Source organism: Armigeres subalbatus, chromosome 2 (genome assembly GCF_024139115.2).
Source record: "Armigeres subalbatus isolate Guangzhou_Male chromosome 2, GZ_Asu_2, whole genome shotgun sequence".
In the NCBI taxonomy this organism is placed as follows: domain Eukaryota; kingdom Metazoa; phylum Arthropoda; class Insecta; order Diptera; family Culicidae; genus Armigeres; species Armigeres subalbatus.
This window is the reverse complement of record NC_085140.1, coordinates 36,347,123-36,368,378: the sequence shown is the minus strand read 5'-3', so window position 1 is coordinate 36,368,378 and position 21,256 is coordinate 36,347,123. Positions and strand designations below refer to the sequence as shown.

The 21,256-nt window shown below is 38.6% G+C and overlaps 1 protein-coding gene across 1 annotated transcript in view; it reads left to right on the top strand.

Moving 5' to 3' along the window:
* LOC134214242 (tetraspanin-9) overlaps positions 1-21,256 on the top strand; it is an 80,434-nt gene that overhangs the window by 56,437 nt on the left and 2,741 nt on the right. Inside the window, exons 3-7 of the mRNA XM_062693648.1 lie at positions 9,007-9,082; positions 9,167-9,358; positions 9,426-9,620; positions 9,679-9,833; positions 9,905-10,019. Coding sequence (XP_062549632.1) covers positions 9,020-9,082; positions 9,167-9,358; positions 9,426-9,620; positions 9,679-9,833; positions 9,905-10,019 — 720 coding nt within the window. The 5' untranslated portion in view covers positions 9,007-9,019. The remainder of the gene's footprint in view (positions 1-9,006; positions 9,083-9,166; positions 9,359-9,425; positions 9,621-9,678; positions 9,834-9,904; positions 10,020-21,256) is intronic.

Sequence of the window (21,256 nt, the reverse complement as noted above, 5' to 3'; positions counted from 1 at the left end):
AATAAGTGAGAAAATTTGAAATTTTAAGCCCGAGCTAATTAGTTTAGTAAGGAGATTATTGAAATCCGTAGTTTTCAAGGCGGCCGGCTATGATTGTGCCGAAAGTAAATTAAATTACATATATTTTGAAATTATGTTGCGAGAACCACCCCAGCGTGTGGCCACTCACTCTCGCAGTTTACCTCCGTCAGTCGCCTTAACCGCACTATTGCTAGGTAGGTGCCGATCGCCTCACGATCGGCTGTTGCTTTGCTCGACACCACCTCTACTGCGTAGAGGCAGCAGAACAGCAAACAGCTGATAGATAGTTAGCAATAAACCTCCGCCGCGATCGGTACTTTCATACGGAAATATACACCGCTTGTACTTTGTTCCCAAAATAAAGTGTGTAGTTCGTTCAAATCAAAGGCAATAAAGTGCAGTTTTCTTGTATCGCGTAAACATAGTGTACTCCGTATTGTGCATATCACCGCGCACCTTTCGACCGGGTTGATAACGCGTAAATCGCTCTATGTGCGTGAACAGCATAACTGTATGATTAAGAATTGGTTAAGTGGTTAATGATGAAATCGATTTTTTTGTATGATTATGATTTTAATGGATAATGATTGAACAACCCATTATTCATTAATTATGATTAAATCTTTGATTATTCACTAGTTCTCTGTAACCTGGAATATGTTCTTCTTATTCTTATTGGTATCACATCTCCCACTGGGACATTTCCGCCTCGCAGCTAGTGCTCATAAGGCACTTTCACAGTTTGTCAACAGGTTGAATATACAGGTCTCTTGAGAAAAGTGCTCCAGAAAAATAAAAGGAATCATTTGAGCTTATAATTTTGTTTCACGGGAAACGTCTTTTATAAAAGATAAGTTTTCCATAAAGGAAAAAAAAAAATACATTCAAAAAATTACAAAATTTCCAAAAATAAATCAATACTAGCAATAAATAATTACAAAGTATTCCACGAGAATTTCAAAACTTTCCACAAAAAATCGCCAAAACCAAATGCGTTTTGTTTTATATTCCGAACACAGCACGTTTTTCACCGCAGAGGTCCTTATGAGACATGAATTGAATTATTTTTACAGATCAATTGTTTTTCCATCGGGTATCGAAAGAATATAAATTTTGATAATCACATTTCAATACGGATTGATTTTGTTTTGCAAAACTTTGACTGAAAAGGCGATCACGCATGGTAAAAAATGTTACCGAAACTTAGACCAGAATGTAAAAAAAATATAAAACTAGGCAATTTTATGCCGATTTGTGACTAGTAGAAGTAGGATTGGATAAATGTTGGAATAGTGCAATATTTATTCAGTATTATATTTTTTCATAAAAGTAAACAAAAAGAATTGAAATATATTGCTAGACAATTTTTAATAAATTTTTAAAAATCATCCGTTTTTATTCGATTATAATAAGGCCGTTACAAATATTTAATTGACTTTTTGTCCTACTAGTCTCCGAAAGGTCAAGGGGGGGGATAATAAAAAATAAATATTAAAATGAAAAAAATCAAAAAACTCCTCGGATTTGTTAAAGAATGTTTTGAAAATTCTCAAAATTATCCGAATTTTATTTTGTTGCCCCCTCAAAATATCATTTTTTGGCAAAAAAAATCCGGGGGGGGGGGGACAAAATGGATTTTAAATATTTGTATCGGCCTAATGTGGATAACTTATTTTCGATGTAATCCTTAATAGCTTCGTTGAAAAAGGCTTAGAAGGTTCCTTTAAAAAGGTTTGGTAGCCTCCTTCCAAAAGGCTCTGGAGCCTCCTTTCAACAGGCCCGGAAGCCTCCTTTCAACAGGCCCGGAAGCCTCCTTTCAAGAGGCTCGGAAGCCTCCTTTCAAGAGGCTCGGAAGCCTCCTTTCAAGAGGCTCGGAAGCTCCCTTTCAAGAGGAGGCTTCCTTTCAAGAGGCTCGGAAGCCTCCTTTCAAGAGGCTCGGAAGCCTCCTTTCAAGAGGCTCGGAAGCCTCCTTTCAAGAGGCTCGGAAGCCTCCTTTCAAGAGGCTCGGAAGCCTCCTTTCAAGAGGCTCGGAAGCCTCCTTTCAAGAGGCTCAGGAGCCTCCTTTCAAGAGGCCCAGCCTCCTTTCACGAGGCTCGGAAACCTCCTTTCAAGAGGCTCAGAAACCTCCTTTCCAGAGGCTCGGAAGGCTTCTTTCAAGAGGCTCGGAAACTTCCTTTCAAGAGGCACGGAAGCCTCCTTTAAAGAGGCTCATAAGCCTTTCTTCAAGAGGCTCAGAAGCCTTCCTTCATAAGGCTCGGAAGCCTCACTTCAAGAGGCTCAGATGCATCCCTTCAAGAGGCTCGAAAGCCTCATTTCAAGAGATTCGGAAGCCTTCTTTCAAGAGGCTCAGAAGGCTCCTTTCAAGAGGCTCGAAAGGCTCCTTTCAAGAGGCTCGGAAGACTCCTTTCAAGAGACCCAGAAGCCTCCTTTCAAGAGGCTCAAGCCTCCTTTCAAGAGGCTCAGCCTCCTTCAAGAGGCTCAAGCCTCCTTTCAAGAGGCTCGGAAGCCTCCTTTCAAGAGGCCTCAGCCTCCTTTCAAGAGGCCTCAGAAGCCTCCTTTCAAGAGGCTCAGGAAGCCTCCTTTCAAGAGGCTCAGAAGCCTCCTTTCAAGAGGCTCAAGCCTCCTTTCAAGAGGCTCGGAAGCCTCCTTTCAAGAGGCTCAGAAGCCTCCTTTCAAGAGGCTCGAAGCCTCCTTTCAAGAGGCTCGGAAGCCTCCTTTCAAGAGGCCTCAGAAGCCTCCTTTCAAGAGGCTCAGGAAGCCTCCTTTCAAGAGGCTCGGAAGCCTCCTTTCAAGAGGCTCAGGCCTCCTTTCAAGAGGCTCAAAGCCTCCTTTCAAGAGGCTCGGAAGCCTCCTTTCAAGAGCTCTGGAAGCCTCCTTTCAAGAGGCCCGGAAGCCTCCTTTCAAGAGGCTCAGAGCCTCCTTTCAAGAGGCCCGGAAGCCTCCTTTCAAGAGGCCCGGAAGCCTCCTTTCAAGAGGCTCGGAAGCCTCCTTTCAAGAGGCTCAGAAGCCTCCTTTCAAGAGGCCTCAGAAGCCTCCTTTCAAGAGGCCTCAGAAGCCTCCTTTCAAGAGGCTCGGAAGCCTCCTTTCAAGAGGCTCGGAAGCCTCCTTTCAAGAGGCTCGGAAGCCTCCTTTCAAGAGGCTCGGACGCCCCCTTCCAGGAGGCTCTGCAGCCTCCTTTCAAGAGGCTCGGAAGCCTCCTTTCAAGAGGCTCGGAAGCCTCCTTTCAAGAGGCTCGGAAGCCTCCTTTCAAGAGGCTCGGAAGCCTCCTTTCAAGTGGCTCGGAGGCCCCCTTTCAAGAGGCTCGGAAGCCCCCTTTCAAGAGGCTCGGAAGCCTCCTTTCAAGAGGCTCGGAGGATATTAGTGAGAAAAGGAAAAGTAGAGAACTGGAACGTGCTCACCAATGTATTTCGTTCAGAGTTTTGCATTCATGATCCTCCTTTGCTTTCATTTAAAACGTGGTCACAAAGCCCAACTGTTAGTATTTGTCCCAACTGTGGCTGATTTGACTGTCGTGAAATTCCCAGAAGTTTTTTGGAAAAATATTAAAAAAATAAAATACCGATTTCTACACTGAAAAAATTAGTTTTAAAATTTAAAATCGATATTAAAAAAAAACCTCATCTCAGAAATCAATGAAATTTTTTCTGCAGATAGGTATTTTAATTATCAAACTTTTCTGGGAATAATGTTCCTGTGACATATTTAAGGAAAAAAAGTTTTTCTAACAAAAACTTTTTTCATGTCCATATTGAGTGAAAATTTATCAGCGTGTTTTATGCCTACAGCGCCAAATATAGGTTCAGCAGCCTATCATCAACCAACGACACATTTTGGACGTATGAAAATTTGTTTAGGAAGCAATTTAGCATAATCTAACATTAATGTGGACCAACATTTGAAAAGGGCGTATATTTTCCTAGATTTCTTATATCAATGTTACACAAAAATGACCAGATTTACAAAATTGTAATGTTTGATGGACTATTGTAAATTTGTCTGAACTATAAAATCTGAAACATAAAAGAGCGTTTCGTTCATCGAGAAAATAGATTAAGGTCACGGAATCCAAGTTTCAAAGAGCTCGCGTTTTCGGGGGCACACCACTAGACACGGAGGCGGTGCACAACTGTCATTTTTGTTGATTTAGCTTTGCTGCGTCGCAGCATGCGTGAAAAAATTAAAATGACAGTTGTACGTTGCTTCCGTATCGAGTGGTGTGCTCCCGAAAACGCGAGCACTTTGAAACGTGGATTCCGTCAGGAGTGACCTTAATGAATGTAAAGATTAAAATTGGTTTAGCAAAAGAATAAATTGGAGGTCGATTTTTTTAATCAGATAAACATTTTGATTCCAAACGATGAAGCTCGGTAGGTAATTTCATTAAGGGGATTTCCGGTAAAAACACATTTAAAGAATAATAAATTTTCCGCATTTTTTAAATTTTTTCTTCAATTTTATTTGTCACTACATTTAATTATTATTTCTACTTGAATACTCATTAATTTGTAAACTTAGTCGAACAATTCAAAGACTTTTGGGTCTTCATCTGAGTTGGAATATTTTTAGCCAGGATTTTATTATGAGCGATTGGTATAAAAGAATGAAGTTTTTGTTTGCCAATTATAGTTTTTGCTTTTTTGAAAAGTTCATCAAACTCTTGTTGAGTACCGTCGTCGGGGGTGACAATGGGTTAAATGGGGGTGAGAATGGGTCACTGTTTCAACTACTTAGAATGCTTGTAGAATGGATGTATCTGAGGACAAGAAGACAAAAATATAAGAGACCTTTTTGAACGATTTTGCTCTACGCCCTTCATGCTCGCGGTGAGAGCGATGACCCATTCTCACCCCCAGACCCATTGCCACCCCCGATGGTGGTATTGCTCATTCGTGATATAACATAAATGTAATCTTCTTCTTATAGGGTGGGTGTACCAATTGTCGCCATACATAAGAACAACTATTTTGAAAAAATAAGTAAAAGGCACGTGGGTGAACTTTATATATCAAGGGAAAGTTTTACTTCCTGCTCCTTAGAGCAGCTGTGAAAACGACAATAAAATTTGTTATTATCCTCATAATTAATTAATCCATAATAGGAACGCATGCACCAGTTGTGGCACTATTGTTAGTTTTGGTTCCTTATTTGGCAAATCCCATTGTTTTCTTATGGGACTGGCCAAATAGAGACCACTAGTGCGACAACTGGTGCAAAGGACGTCAAAAATTAAGCAAAATCAATTTTTACAATTTTGGTTTGTTTGTTTTGAAGGAGATCAAAGGTGTGATTGTATCATATGCATATGCTTTATCGATATGAACTTGGTTTTCCGTGATTTGATTGGCCATTTGGCATAGTGCGACAACTGGTGCACTAGTGCGACAACTGGTACATCTAGCCTATATAAAAATGAAATGGTCTGTGTTCGTATCCGCATAACTCGAAAACGGCTGGATGGATTTTTTTCATTTCTTCAGCAGAAACATTCGTTATCGTTTCCGACGGGTTTATATGATATTTCCCCATGCGAAAATCACGGGTAAGATGGAGTAAATCGTGAAAAACTACAATTAAGAGTCGTATGAAAATTTCGCATAGGAAGTTCACACGGTATACAGAAAACAAGGTAGGCTCGTTAGAAAAATGATACTTCGAATGTGACGCATATTTTATCGCCACATGTTGGAGTACAAAAGTAAGCATGCTGCGACCGTATAGCATCGTCTCGGTCCAGTTTGTGCGAAGATAGCAGTGACGTCACATGTTTACATTCAAATTGAATGTTTACATACGTGATGAGCCTGCCTTGTTTTTGTATGCCGTGGGAAGTTCACAACGCGCGTTTTCGCCTACTATGCAGGACAACGTCTGCCGGGTCGACTAGTTTAGTGATATTTTTGTTTGATTGAAAACGTGCCCATTCGACCATTCGTACAACTCCCGAGGAGTCTTGATAGTATTTCCATAATCTTTGGCAAGAGTTGCTCGTTTTGCCATTCGTTTGAGAGTGCCACCAATAGCTTCGCAAGGGCCTTTTCCGTGCGATGTTGTAAAACAGTGCCATTCTGCTTCTAAGCCATGTTTTGAATTTAAATTACACAGACTTGCAAAGTTCCTTTTATTTTTATAATGTGCTACAGCTCACCCAGACACAAAAGTAATTTTTGTAAAATCGATCGACTGTTTCAAAAAGTCAATTAATTCTGAAATGAATAAGTGAACAGCTTTTGTGTCATGGGTCATTACTTCTGATTAATAAAGTTAACGTTTTCTAATTAACCGTTTCTTTTAAAGTAAACTTCGAATGGATGTATTGTTGCCTGGGAATTATTCCATCCTTGAGCAGCATTTTGGATAATGAATGAATAATTTCCAGAGAAATCTAACTGTACAAGAAGCCATCCTGCAAAATATGCTCAGTTCAATCGCTTTTTTTATGCTCTTTCAAGGAAATTTTATTTTTTTTTTTTGCTCCTTATTGATTTTTTTCGTGTAAATTTTTGATTTTTTTGTACAAAAAGATATTTACTTTGAGTAAAATTTTGTAAATGTGTAATGCTAACATTGTTTTATTTATGGAAATTTTGTATTTTTCTCATTTTTCTATTTTTCAAAAATTCTTCTTTTATAATTGCAATTGTTATCATTAAAAGTGAAAATATACTTTTGTTTCTTGGAAAATTCCTAATTGTGGTAATTCTACATTATTCATGGTAAATTTATATTTATTTATTGTTTCTAACCTGATTTCTTTAGGGTTAAATTCCATATTTTTAATGAAAGATTTTTTTATAGGGAGAGTTTATATTTTAGTCAACAGAGCCTTACCAATATTTCGAAATGCTAGCAATGATCTTTTTTTCATTTTTAAATTATATGAATGTAAAGTATTGGAAGCAGAAGTATATCTCCAACATTGAGAGTTTTCAGCTGCATATATTTTGTGAATTCTTTTAACTGCATTAACCAAAATTAATTAAGGCTAAAAAATAGAGGCAGATTATGGGCATCACTTCGCCGCAGTTAACGGAATACTATTGGAGACTCGAACGGAATCATTGAATAAAAGTGCAAGAAAGCTTGTGGTAGAAATTTCTTCGTTGTTGCGTTGCGTTATATGAACCATTGTGAAATTGAAGAGTTCCACACTCTATCAAAAGCGTACCATGACCTGCTCTTCTTGGAGAATTTATTAAAAGATGGTGTGAGAACGAAACCCGATGCTTTCGATTTGGCCTTATGCCGGGCCTACTGTCTATGTTTACGTACCATGCGGCTAGCAGCGCTAGGCCGTAGGCCTTTTTATACATTTTCTCTCTTTGTTATTGTTTCACGAGGTTCATCTGATGGTACTTACCTTCCTACCAGTAATGGTTCTTCGCTACATGCAGTCATAACAGTTTCTTCGGATGATGAATTGCGAAACCGGCAACGACCGACGTCGCCGGCGGTGTGAAAAATCATAAGGTAGCGATTCAACAAGCGTTAAAAATAAAACATAAAACCAAAACATGAAAGGGAAAATGGCTTAAAAAAGACAAAATCTGAAGCAAAGAAATATCAATATCATCTTCTAAACTTAGACGTACTGTTTGATGACAGAATTAAGAGCGAAAGTAAAGATTTGATTTGATAAAAAGAATCTTTATACCTGCCGCATCCTAACGGAACTATCAAATATAAACTAAAGCCTCTGATTCCATCATGAAAATGTTCGTCTAAGTTTGGAGAACGATATTAACATTTCCATGTTATTGCAAAATGCTTTAAACTTCATGCAAAACAAATACGCTCATCTCATTAACTAAAGGAAAAAATACGTTTTTACCAATTGCAATTAAAATATTTTCTATTTTCAAAATCTTCTTATCATATTCCGTGTATAATAAATTGTAAAGATAAGTTTGTACCTGATATTTAATTCCACCACTTGATTGTACCTTGACAGATACGTATTTCGTCTTATGACAAGTGAAGACAATCCATTAAAAAGCTCAAAATAATTTTCTTAACATTTTTATTAATAATATTAAAACAATTTAATTTTGAACAACATCAGTTAACAAGATCCGGATAGTAATCAAGAAACACTCTTACAATCGCTCAAATTTGCATTCCAATAATAGTTTGACGATCGAGACCTCTTTCCCCAAACGATAACATGAACAACAGAACGCATGTTGAAGGGGCTTGATCTAGCTCGGTGTTTTACACCTTCCATCCACGTTTTTCTCAGAAATGGTTAGAACATTGAAAATGTGCTTACGAGGGGCCTCTGCCATCATGACTACAGTTGGGCTGGTCGTTTGGGGCGGTGTGCGAGAGCAAAACGGTTACGCATTCGGGTGCATGTTTATTGTTGTTTTACTGTTGCTCAGTTGGTGATGCAGTTATGGGAAAAATGGTCATATAACACAGAGTAATGAACGAAAAGAATGAATTAAGTATTTTAGGTTTAATCTCTGGTTCATTTCTTTGGACAAAGCTTCTAACATGCTTGTATTTTAAAAGATATAAATATAATGGAACTATCATATCGAAATATAACATAATAAAAATGAAAGTATTTAAGTAAAATAAGACTAAAATTATGTATGCTGGATATCGACAATACATGCTCTCCTTCAAAATAGTTTAGTAGTTTTTGGACAATGTTTGAAGCTTACTATGCAATTGAAATGCTGATACTTCTTATTCGTTAATGGCTTTCCATTCCAACTGGTATTTGGCCTGATTTTCATCTTGTGTGTTTTCAATTTAAAGCTTTTCTATGCCTGCCATTGCATAACAATTTTATATCTGACAATTGTAGATTTTTTTTGCAAAGAAAATGTGCAGAAAACCGAGAATATTTTAAATCTGAAAAAGGGTTTGAGATCTGAATTATCTGTAGCCAACGTTTTGGTTACCTGATATTTTTTAAATATGCTAAAACAATATAATGCTTCCGCTTAGTTAATTTTTTGTTTATTTTCTCTGTTTCAGCCTCCCCAGTACCATGGGTAGTTCAGGCTACACGTGCATACGACGGACGTTCTGTTCGTTCAACGTTCTGATATGGGTAAGCGGCAGTCTAGTAGTATCGGATACAACGATTTTCCTGAGAATTTTCTGAATCCCAGTTTCACACTCAACCTACTTTCAGCTTTGTGGAAGCTGCTTTCTAGCCGTCGGAGTGTGGCTGCGGTTTGCTGCGCCTGGTTATGCCACCTTACTGCCGGATCACGCTGCCCTCAGTGCAGATTGCCTGTTCATGACCATCGGCGTGATTAGTTTCGTTATTGCGTTTTTCGGCTGCTGCGGTTCGTGGTTCCAGTCGCGATGTTTCCTGATAATTGTATGAAATGATGTTGACTAAATTATTTTGATATTACATGTTGTATTTTCTGTTATCGTTTAAACAGTATTTTACTCTTGTGGTTCTGCTGTTCCTGAGCGAGTTCCTGCTGGGATCGCTGGCGTTTGTATTCCGTGGCGGAATTGGACGGATGATGGTTCACGAGCTGAAGTACGGCATCGAAAAGCATTATAACGTATCGGATAGGGGAGGCATTTTCGCTCCTTCGGTGGCGTCCATCTGGGACAAGGTGCAAGTTGAGGTGAGATGCGGCGCTCAAAAATCGTTTTATTTACAGCCTGATCAAATTTGAATTTCAGCTGCAATGCTGTGGAGTTAGTACGTACGAAGATTGGTACGATATCAGCGCCTGGCCTGGCGAACGGTGGGTTCCAAGATCTTGTTGCCGACCGCGGTATAATTCGCTGATGCTAGAAGGGTCAGGGGATGATTTGCATGGCGTTGATTGCAGGAAGTAATTTTCGTTTCGAGATTTCGGGTTGATCATTTTGAATTTCTACCAATTTATTTTTTTATTACTTTTAGAGCTGGCGATCCATCTCTGCTGTGGGATAAGAGCTGTGGTCAAATTTTGCAAATGTGGTTCGTTCAACGGCTTCATGTTGTTGGAACGGTTGGACTAGTCATAGCATTTTTACAGGTAAGTTGATGGAAAGAAATACAGTTTACAGGTTAAGTAATGGAAAGAAACAGGCTGCAATATAAATACTTCTGTTATTAACGTCAAACGCAGCTTGTTGCATGCAAATCGGATGAGTATAAGTGCTAAGGGGCCGTCCAGAAACCACGTGGTCATATTTTTGAAGATTTTCAACCCCCCCTCCCCCCATGTGGCTTATCGTGGTCATTTGGCAGACCCCCACTCCCCCCCCCTATGACCACGTGGTTTTTTCAAAAACCAAAAAAAAAAAATTAAAAAAAAACTTATAAAACTAAAACATATGGTTAACCCGATCAATTTTGAAGATGGACAAAAACAGGAATTTCAACTGATTCAAAATCAAACTAAACCCAGCATGGAAATTATAAATTTTCAGGAATTCTAACATTTAGATGATGTTATCATGTTGTATTCTGTATCAGGTATTAGGATATCTAGAACTAGCACACCTGCGATGCATCAGGATACAAAAAAATGTAGACTCGCGAAATTGTTATAAAAATTTCTAATGACTTAGAAAATTTCCAAATTATCCCTATATTCTTTAATTTTTTGGCATTAAATGCTAGTTTTCATATCTACAGTCTTTAATATCTTTGGGTTCCTTTTGGTATTCTAGAATTTATTGTTATATTCTGGTATTTAACCCTTTCAGGACGATTTTTTAAAAAGGAATTAAAGTACATATCTAAGGTTTTCCACTCGATCTTGCCAAAACTAGTATAGTAAGAACTGAAAAGTCGAATTTTTTTTGGGGGTCATAGGCCAAACTGCTCTGAAGTACATATCCTTGAAAGTATCAAAAATCATGCCAAGAAACAAGTTGAGAATATATTCACAAATATCTTTGTAATCATGAGACATGATATCACGGAGTTCCGAAACGACCCGATCAACCAAGTTCTGAACGATGTATCCGTACAATGCTAAGCATCCAAGCAGGTCCATTGAGCCGATGCGTGATTTCATTTATTACTTTCACAAGCTACAATAGACCTTCCATGAGTCGATGTTCTAAGATACGATATCGTCTGAAGTAGAAACCCTGCTTAAAAAATAATAAAAAAATTCCATAACAATTAGGAAATTTCCAATAAAGAAATCATGGTAGCGGCAAGACGGCTTTGGCAGGTTTTGTTCTATTATTGGCAGGGGGGGGGGGTTTGTCGACCAAATTTTACGAAATTTGGCCACAATATTCTTTGATATGCAAAGAACGTTTAGGTCAAATTTGAGCCTAGTCAGTCATAAAAAAACCCTGCCAATAATAGAACAAAACCTGCCAAAGCCGTCATTCCCCCTATGAACAATAAAAAAATATTAAATTTTCTACAAATAATGCAAAATTTTCATGAACAATTAAGAATTTTCCACAAAACAAAAATAAATTAACACTTGTAAAACCAAAAATTGCAATTATGAAAAAAGAATTTTCCATAAAGAAATCGAAATGTTTCACGGAAAAAAATACAATCATTCTATAAATAAACCGGTATTAGCAATAAATAATTACATAATTTTCCACTAAATAAATATTTTTTTTAACAAAAATTAAAACCTTTCCACGAAAAAATCAATAAAGAGCATTAAAAAAAGGAAATTTTCCATTAAAGAATATAAAATAATATATAAATTGAGCATTTTTCCATAGATTACCTCTTCTTTAGAAGCGTTTGAAGTTCATGGAAAATGTTATCAATTTGATTGCTTTTTAGTATTTTCTCAATGTAAATTTTCTTATTTTTTCATTGCTCTTTATTGATGTGAAAGAAACCCAGCATTGCCCAGGTGTTGCAAATGTCACAATGAACTATTTGCAGCACCGCACTCTAGATCAATTTCCGTGCGTTTGTTTTGTTTTCCTCAACAGCTGACCCAAAATTGTATTTTATTGACTTTTTACATTTCCCCGTTAAATTCACCAACTTTTTGTATATACAAACCTTGCGGATCCCAAAACGAATCGATTAGGGAAAAATCTTGCATATCGGTCAACCCGATCGCGAGTTAAATCGTCAGGAAGGAAATCTCAACTCATTTTTATTATATAGAAGATATTTTGTGGAAAAAATATTTTTTGTGGAAAAGAATTTTTTTTTCTGGAAACATTTGTAATTGTTTATTGCTAATATTGATTTATTCATGAAAATTTTGTTATTTTTTTCGTGGAACATTTTGATTTCTATGTGGAAAATTCTTATTTTATAATTGCAATTTTTGCTTTTACAAGTGTTAATTTATTATTGTTTTGTGGAAAATTTTCAACTGTTTACTGTTTTGCATAGAAATTATATATCTATTTAATACTCATGCCCTGATTTCTCAATTGTAAATTTATTTTATTATGTAAAATTTCTACTTTTTTCTTTATTAAATAGATTTTCAGTCCAGAGCTGGCTCATCTCTCAAAATTTCTAATTCTCCATTGAAATTTTATTTTAATATCGACCCGTGGAAGCCAATGATGTCAATAAACATATTTTCTCAGTTACTCTGATGGTTCTTTTTAATAATTTTCCAAGGAACATCTATTCCACTTCTGGAATATGCTTCAGTCAATGGTCCTTTCATAAGCGACTCATAAGCGGAGTAATGAATGTATTATAGACCAATTATTATTTTGGAGTTCGGATCATTCGATTTATCCAATTAACCAACATATGAATGATGTATGATTGGGTTGATATGACTTCAATTATTATTTATACAAGCTACTACAGACTTTTTAGGTTATACAAAACGTCCTGGAAGTCGTAATTTGAACTAAGGCCCTATAAAAAAAGTTTGCGAACAAACCTCATTGTCATTGTGCAACTTGATGTTGACTCAAGATAATTTTGGGTACCTTGTCTCTTGGATATCATGTTAATGGAAATTAGGATCATATGCTTATTGCATCGGATTAGGTATATACCGATGATGAAGACATTGCAAATGTCTTGATTGATCTGGTAGATATCGTGGGCTGAACTTGAGAACGTTTTGGATCACCTTGAGCATCTTGTATTCCTGAATATTAATCACTGGCTTAACGTTCTTGATGACCCATCTTATCTGAGTATTCAGAATGATGAAACAATGTGGCTTACGATTCAAACATTTCAACTTCATTTGCATGCTCTTAGAATCGAAATCTTCCCAAGGTCTCGGATATCTGAGTTTTCAGGGTCAGTCAAATTTGAGCTCCCATATTTTTTCTGTAAAGCCAGTATCTAGATGAACAATTTTGCTGAATAAAATGGTGGCCTAGCTCTCTTTTGTGATTTTATAGACAATCTGAAACGCTGGGCATATATGACCCATCCGTCCTGAAAGGGTTGAGATTTGTTTTGGAATTGAATTTCAATCGTTATTATAACACTATTATTTAATCTATAGATTGTTTTAGAGATTGGAGTGTTTTTTTCTGGAACACTGAATTTTTTTCTATATCGCAGGAATATCCTTAGTTCTAAGACCCTTTTATGAATTTAAGATGCATTATTATTAATTAGAATTTCATGTTGATTTTTTAAATGCAAGCTTCTCTATGTCATAACCTTTTTCATACGCACTACTAGAATTTTGTGCATTTAGAACATTTAGGTGTATTATAAAATTTTTCGAATAATTATCCTAATTGTTCAATATCATAAAAACTAGGCTTCTTAAGCCTAAATTATTGCCTACATTTGTTGTTGGATTAATTTTAAATTCCAAGATCTTCTGAATTTTCAAGAATAATTATTCTGGAGTTGCAAGGGAAACCCTTCAGAATATTGACAAGAAATTCTTCGGAGTCTCAACGGAAAAATCTTTAGAATTTCAACGACATTTTTTCCGAAATTCTGTGGAAGAGTTCCGAAAAATGTTCGGTAGAAATTTTGAAGAACTAGAAGAATCCGTAGAAGGATCCGAAATGCATTCCGAAGAATTCCCAGTATAAATTAGAAAAAAATTCCAGCTGACTTTTTGTACAGAATCTCTAAAATTTATTTTCAAAATCCTGGGCAACATTAATGAATCTACAAAGGAAATTCTTCTAAATTTCCAATGGAAATTTTTTGACGTAGAATACGTCTTACGGGAAATATAGGGGGGGGGGGATCATTCTGCAGAATCAAATTTAAGACCGTCACGAAAAGTGGTCAGGAAGTATGAACTAATAACTCAGCCGATTTTGATGATTTTTTTATCAATCGATCGACAAACTGTTTAAGATTTTGCACAATCATTAGAAACAATTAAATAAAGGCGCTAAACTATTGAAAAATTGAATATCGTCAGGAACTGTTGAAAACTTGTTATACACAGTTCATTGCCTACATTTCGTAAAAACAACTCTCATTGTACATTTTGTAAAAACATGAACAATTTTCAAAATTGTTGTTGCAGTCCGCTGATGCAAAAGTGTCGGCGGCGTGATGCCAAAAAACATCTGCGGCGGTGGCTTAGCGCTGCGAAATTTTCTAAAATTATTTTTCCATTTTTCTTTTCCAATTTTTTTTTTGTGGAAATTAAGACTGAATCGCAACCTGTTTTTTCGTTATTTTTTTTTATGGAAATAGGATCAAAGGCTAAAATGGTCAAATAACGCAGATATGCATCGGCGTTGCGACCGACGCTGCGTTAAAAAGACGCTTTGCGTTTAATGATTAAATCATTAAATTTCAATGCTTTGTATTTTTTAAACCGCTATTGTTATTCACCAAAAGTTTTTCGTGTAAAAAAAAACCACGTGGTTCAAGAGCAACACCCCTCCTCCCCCCATGTGGCCTATCGTGGTCATTTTCCAACCCCCCCCCTCCCCCCATATATGACCACGTGGTTTCTGGACGGCCCCTAAAATAGTAGTTTGTGCAACTAGTTGCAAAAAGATTATTTTTTTGTTTGCACAAGTTGTACGTTTCCCATTTTTTTTAAACTTCCTAACAGAGGTTTCTGGATTTCGAAAACAAATATTTTAGGTTTCATTATCCTTTTGAAATCCCAAATGGAATTCTTTTGGGCTTATAAACGGATTTTTTTGAGCTTCCGAATAAAATCCTTTTGGGATTCTGAGCAAAAACGTTTTTACGCTTTGGAGCCAAATTCTTTTGAGCTTCAAAATGTATTTTTTTGAGATCCCGAATGGAATTCTCTGGGCTTTCTAACATTTTTTGGGTTTTCAAAACGAAAATTTCCAAACGAATTTTTTTTGGGCTTGAAACTGAATCCTTTTGAGATCTCGGACAGATTTTTTTTGAGCATCCGAACGGATTTTCCTTGGGCTTCCGAACGGAATTTTTCAGGGCTTTCGAACATAACCAAATAGCATATGTTTGGGTCTCCGAAAGGAATTATTTTGGACTTCCTAACGTAATGCTTCTTAGGCTTCCCAATGGAAATCTTTTGGTTTTCTTTCCGGTTCTTCTGGATTTCTAAAAGACATTTTTCGAACCGAATGCTTTTGAGCTTTCAAAGTGATTTTTTGGGGCGTCTGAACGGTATTTTCTAGAACTTTCGAACATTCTTGTTGGGCTTCTAAACGGTATTCTGCCGCTGCCGATCAGAATCCTTCTGAGAGCTGGAACGGAGCTCTTTTTGGCTACCAAACGCAACACTTTTAGATTGTTTTGGGATTCATAATGGATTTTTTGGGGTTTCCAAACAAAATTCTTTTGGGTTCGGAAAAGAATCCTTTTGAGAACCTGAACGAAATTCTGGTGCACTTCCGATTTGAATTTCTTTGAGAGCTCTATCGGTTTTCTGGGTTTCCGAAAAAAAATAAACCTTTAGGTCATTCAAGCGGAATTCTTTTGAGCTCTTGAACGGAATTCTTTTGGACTTGACACAGAATCCTTTGGAGATGCCAAACCCATTTTTCTTGGGTTTCCGAACGGTTTTAACAACTTTCGAACATAATCCATTTGAACTTCGAAACAGAATATTTTTAAGCTCCCAAGAGGAATTATTTTGGGCTTTCGAACGGAATTATTTTGGGCTTCTGAACGGATTTTTTCGGGCTTGGAACAGAGTCTGTTTGAGATCCCGAATGAAATTCTTTTGGGCATCCGAACGGAATTCTTTTGGACTTTTGATCTCTGGGCTTTCGAACAGAATTGTTTTGAGCTTCCGAACGGAATTCTTTTGGATTCAAGAACGTCAACCGTCTAAGACGAGTTAAGTACTCTCCATTTAATTCCACTACGTTTTGTTATCTTATGCAGATACGTATTTCGACCTCAACTGTGAGGTCGTCTTCAATGTCTTGTACTTGACTCGAGCTTAAAATATTTTTTCTTCAAGAACGTATTATTTTGTTTTTCCTATCGGAATTCTTTTGGGCTTCCAAACGGAATTCTGCCGCTGTCGATCAGAATCCTTTTGAGATCTGGAACGGATTTTTTTTGGCTATCAAACGTAACGTAACGATTTTTTTGGGTTCGGAACAGAATCCTTTTGAGATGCCAAACGCATTTTTCTTGGGTTCCCGAATGCTTTTTTTGAACTTCCAAACAGAATATTTTTGGGCTTCCGAGGAGAATTCTTTTGGGTTTTCGTACGGAATTATTCTGGGCTTCAGAACGGATTTATTAAGTTTCCGAGCGGATTTTTTTTTCCGAGTTTGAGATTCCGAATGAAATTGTTTAGGGCTTCTGTACGGAATGCTTTTGGACTTTTGAACATAGTCCCTCTGGGCTTCGAACAGAATTGTTCTGAGCTTCCGGGCGGAATTCTTTTGGGCTTGAAACGCAATCCGTCTGAGATCTTGATCGAGTTCTGAAAAAATCTAGTTTTGCAACGAGTTGCAAACGCTTTTTATTTGCAATGACATAAAATGGGCTTTAATAAAACCTGTCCACGTTAAATTTTGGACACCCATCGTCCAACGCGACTTTTATACATTTTTACCAACCACTTAGACGATCTATTTACATGACAGCTCAATCTCTGCGCTTTACTGCTGCTTTCAGCATGTCTTAGCTCTCATCCAAATTGATGAAATGGCGACAAATCAATTGTACATTATCTAACTGTCCGAAATTTAACGTGGACAGGCTTCATGATCAATCTGTATCAAAATGGTACAGACTAACTTACTTCACAAGATTATTCATGCCAATAAATCATGTTGCTGCAGAGAACAATCAGATTCGATAGATGAACCTGGCTGGAGTATTTTTATGTCATGTGCATCATTCAGCAAAATATAGTCATGGAACTACCGTTCTGTTGATGGTTTTTCATTATAGCACCCAAATGAGTGCTATAATGGATTTTTTGCAAATCCTGATCATAATATCTGATTTACAGCTCGTCTTTGAGTGATAAAACGGCCTACTTTTCCATACCATCGAAATGGGGGCCTCAATGAACATTATGCTGCTCAAATGGTTTGCATAATATTCATTATAACACTCATTTGGGTGCTATAATGAAAAACCAACATCAAAACAGTAGTTACATGAATTCATTTGGAAGTGTTCAAACAGTGTATTCTGTGTGTCGCGTAATAAATAAAATACTTTTTTTTATTCATTTGTTTATTTTCAAGGCTCAGTCGTGTTAAAAACACTTTGCGGAGCCACAAACAATATTATACAATATAATTTTACAATCATTTTAGGAATAATCAATATAAAAACCAATATCTTCAACTTTAACATTCATTGCAGTAGCAATTCTTATCTTATCCTCAGCTATCATAAGTTGTCGCTCATTCTCGTCGTCGATCTATTTGTACGATGCAATTCGGTATTTCTTCTTCCCTCGTGGAGAGTCCGGAACAGTTACACATTTGCTCCCTTCCTCGCTCGATGGAGAGCTATTCGCAATATCATTTTTGTTGGTCGGCTCCCCACGGGATGGACATGGGCTTCGCTTTGTGTCCGTTCCTTTTACTCACAATATCGTTGTTTTTGCTCTTTGCTTACTACTGCCGGGCTCAACTCTATCAGTCTTTCTGCTGTATAGAGATGCTTCGTCGTTCATGTAGCACCGGACAAGATTTTTTAGGTGCATGTCCGATTTACACACAAAACATTTTGGTTTAACGCCATCATAGTAGATTCTCCCGTTCAAATTACAAAAGTAGAGAACCTCCGGGATTACCTTTTCGATCTCAATATATAGACCGCGAACTTCAGTAAACATATCCAAATGATAGTCTGTTGGAAACCGTTCGCGTACTGTGCGCTTTACTTTTCCGTATTTCGACAGTAAACGCGTTCTGGCATGTCGGAGGTGAACAGATTGAAAAGCAGGGGCCCGAGGATACTGCCCTGGGGGACTCTTGCGACGATGCTGTGCGCATTGGAACTCGCTGATTGAGACCCGGAATGTCCTTGCCGACAGGTAATTTTTGATTATTTTCAACAGGTAGCTGGGAAGATTGTAGCGTTGTAGTTTGTACACCAGGCGGCATGATGGCACATTGTCGAATGCCTTCTCGACATCGAGTAAGGCCATGGCCGTTGTTTTTGAGACAAACTTGTTCCGTCTGAGAACGTTGGTAACTCGAATCAGCTGGTGGAAACCAAACTGTTCCTCGAGCAAAATGTGATGTATAGCTTTTTCGAATAGCTTGGATAATCCTGACAGAAGGCTGATGGGACGATAACTTTTGAGGAGGGATGATCCTTCCCAGGCTTCCGGGTGGGGATGACTTTCGCTGACTTCCTGGACGATGGGAAGTAGCTGAGCCGGAGACACTCATTAGAGATCAGTGAAAGGTGGTCAAAAAACGGAGCATGTGTTTGAGCTCGAGATTCAGGATACTGTCGAAGCCTGGGGCCTTCATGTTCTTCGATGATTTGATATAGGCCGTCAATTCGCCAGCTGAGATCTTTAGCTCTCTCGAGAAGTCGTTGGGAATCAAATGGATGTTGTTAGCATGCTCGTTGACAGCTGCTTCATGTGGACTGATGATGTTCTGCCCAAGATTGTGTGAGATGACGAAGTGACGACCTATTTCAGTAACCTTCTCTGCAGGAGTTATAAAGCGATCCTTAGAGCCATTATTGTGTAGTGGGATCAAAGGCGCAATGTGCCGAGGCTTGGATTTTAGTATTTTGGTCATTTTCCAGAACAACTTAGCATAATCTGGGAGAGTGCGGATCTTATTCGAAAAACCCAACTTAATTCACCGAGTGGTGATACTGCCTTTCTCGCATTTAGCCAAGACACCAACCTTATATGACGCTTATATAGTTCAATTCCATTTTCTTAATAACTTTTAAACGTAATGGTCGATCGTTATCAAATTCAATAGTGATCAACAAGGCTTTGTCCCCTGTCGAATGCAACTTGTTGCGAGAAAATCGATTAAGAATTACTATATGAAAAAGTGGCTAATGTTTTTCGGTTTTCGTGTGCACACACACACACACATACACACGGACAGACAGACATTTGTTCAGTTCGACGAGCTGAGTAGATTGGTATATAACATTATGGGTCTCCGAGACTTCTATAAAAAGTTCGATTTTGGAGTGAAATGATAGCCTTTCGGTACAACTTTGTTGTACGAGAAAGGCAAAGATGGTTATTTTTGAGGTCCACTATTCTGGCCTTGATAATTTTTGTGATTCGATTGCAGCGTGCCTTGACCTCAGGCAGTCCAGTGCGCTGAAACTGCCTGCGAGTGACATTCCGCAATCGAATCAAATCTGTGGTGAATGTATCGATGTTTAGGGAGTTGCTTACCTGCCGAGCCGTCGGTACATGTTGCTCTCGGGCCTCGGAGCGCCTCCTCGGTGGAACGTAGCTGCCGATCGATTGCGTCAGGCGTTACCGGCCGCATCTCGTAGTCGACGTTGTTGTCTACGCACCTTTGGAACCGGTGCCAGTATACTCGGTGGTAGTTTCGCCGCAACTGCTGATGCCGATTGACCGAGGAACTCACTTCCGCCACCACCGGATAGTGATCCGAACTGAGCTCCTGGTAGACAACCAACTGCGAGACGTGGTCGTTCATGTTGATTATGCATAGGTCGAGGGTTGAGTGGACACCGGACTGACTCAGCCGAGCGGTGGAATCCGGGCTTAGGATCGTGTAGTGTCGTGTGTCGTTATTCCAGATGGTGCCATTTCGATTGCAGCGAGTGTTGTCCCAGGCTTGATGTTTGGCATTCAGGTCGCCGGCAATGATGTATTGGCCTTGTCTCCGCGTTAGCTTGACGATGTCCCTCCGAAGGGAAGCCGATGAACCATCGCCGGCTTTGATTTGAGCGTGATTGATCCGCACGATGCAGAAGCTCGGGATTTGGACGCTTACCTCCGGTTTAAGGTGCGTTTCAGTGATGAACGCCACGTCGATCTCCTTCTTCTCGAGGAAATCAGCCAATTCGATGATTTTGCTCTTGAGCGAGCAAGCGTTCCAGTTGACCAGGCCCACCCTAGCAGCCATTTTCAATAATGAACATGCCAAGAGTGAAGACCTGGTCGAAACGGGTTTTGCAGCCGCGCAGCCGAGTGGCGAGCTGTGCAAAGATCGGCATCAGCTGCTCCGGGGTGTACAGCGGAGCAGATTCTTCAAGGGGGCCGTTTTCGTTCTCCGGCTGCCGGCGGAGCCCAGGAGAAGGGAGTGGGGGCCATTCGCTGGTGGATGGTACTGATGGTATTGGAGCTTGAACCCAACAACACACTACAGAGCAGTGCACACAAGCTTACAAGGTCAACTGCCAAGTATGTGGATTCTTAGGCTTTCCCACACATAAATGCCCTTTCTGTTCAAAAAACTCCCAGCGCCGGAAGGACAGGAGTCCTTCCAAGTAGAAACACTCCCTACTTCGAACAACCTTCTCTTACCAAGTGTGACAGATACTTTGACAGCATTAGGTTACAGTCCTCTACCCGAATTCGAGGACAATACTGAAGAAAATTTCCAATGTTCCTCAGTATTTTCGATCGTCAACAATAATCGTCCCTATATAAAACCTAAAATCTTTGACACACCCATTCGTACACTTTTGGATTTCGGAAGCCAAAGAACACTGATCTCTTCAGACACCGCTCCACTATGGAAAACTGCTAGTACTAGGATTTTCCCAAGCAATTTGATACTCACTAGCGCCTCAGGGGATGCTCTGAACGTAGTGGGTCGTGTGTTTCTTGAAGACCAAACCAAAACAATTGAAATCACTATTGTCGAAGATCTGCCAGTCCAGTGCATCGCTGGAATGGATTTCTTCACATCTTTTGATCTGCACATTACCAGGGGAGAAGAGATTCTATTCCTCGTAGAGGAGTGTACA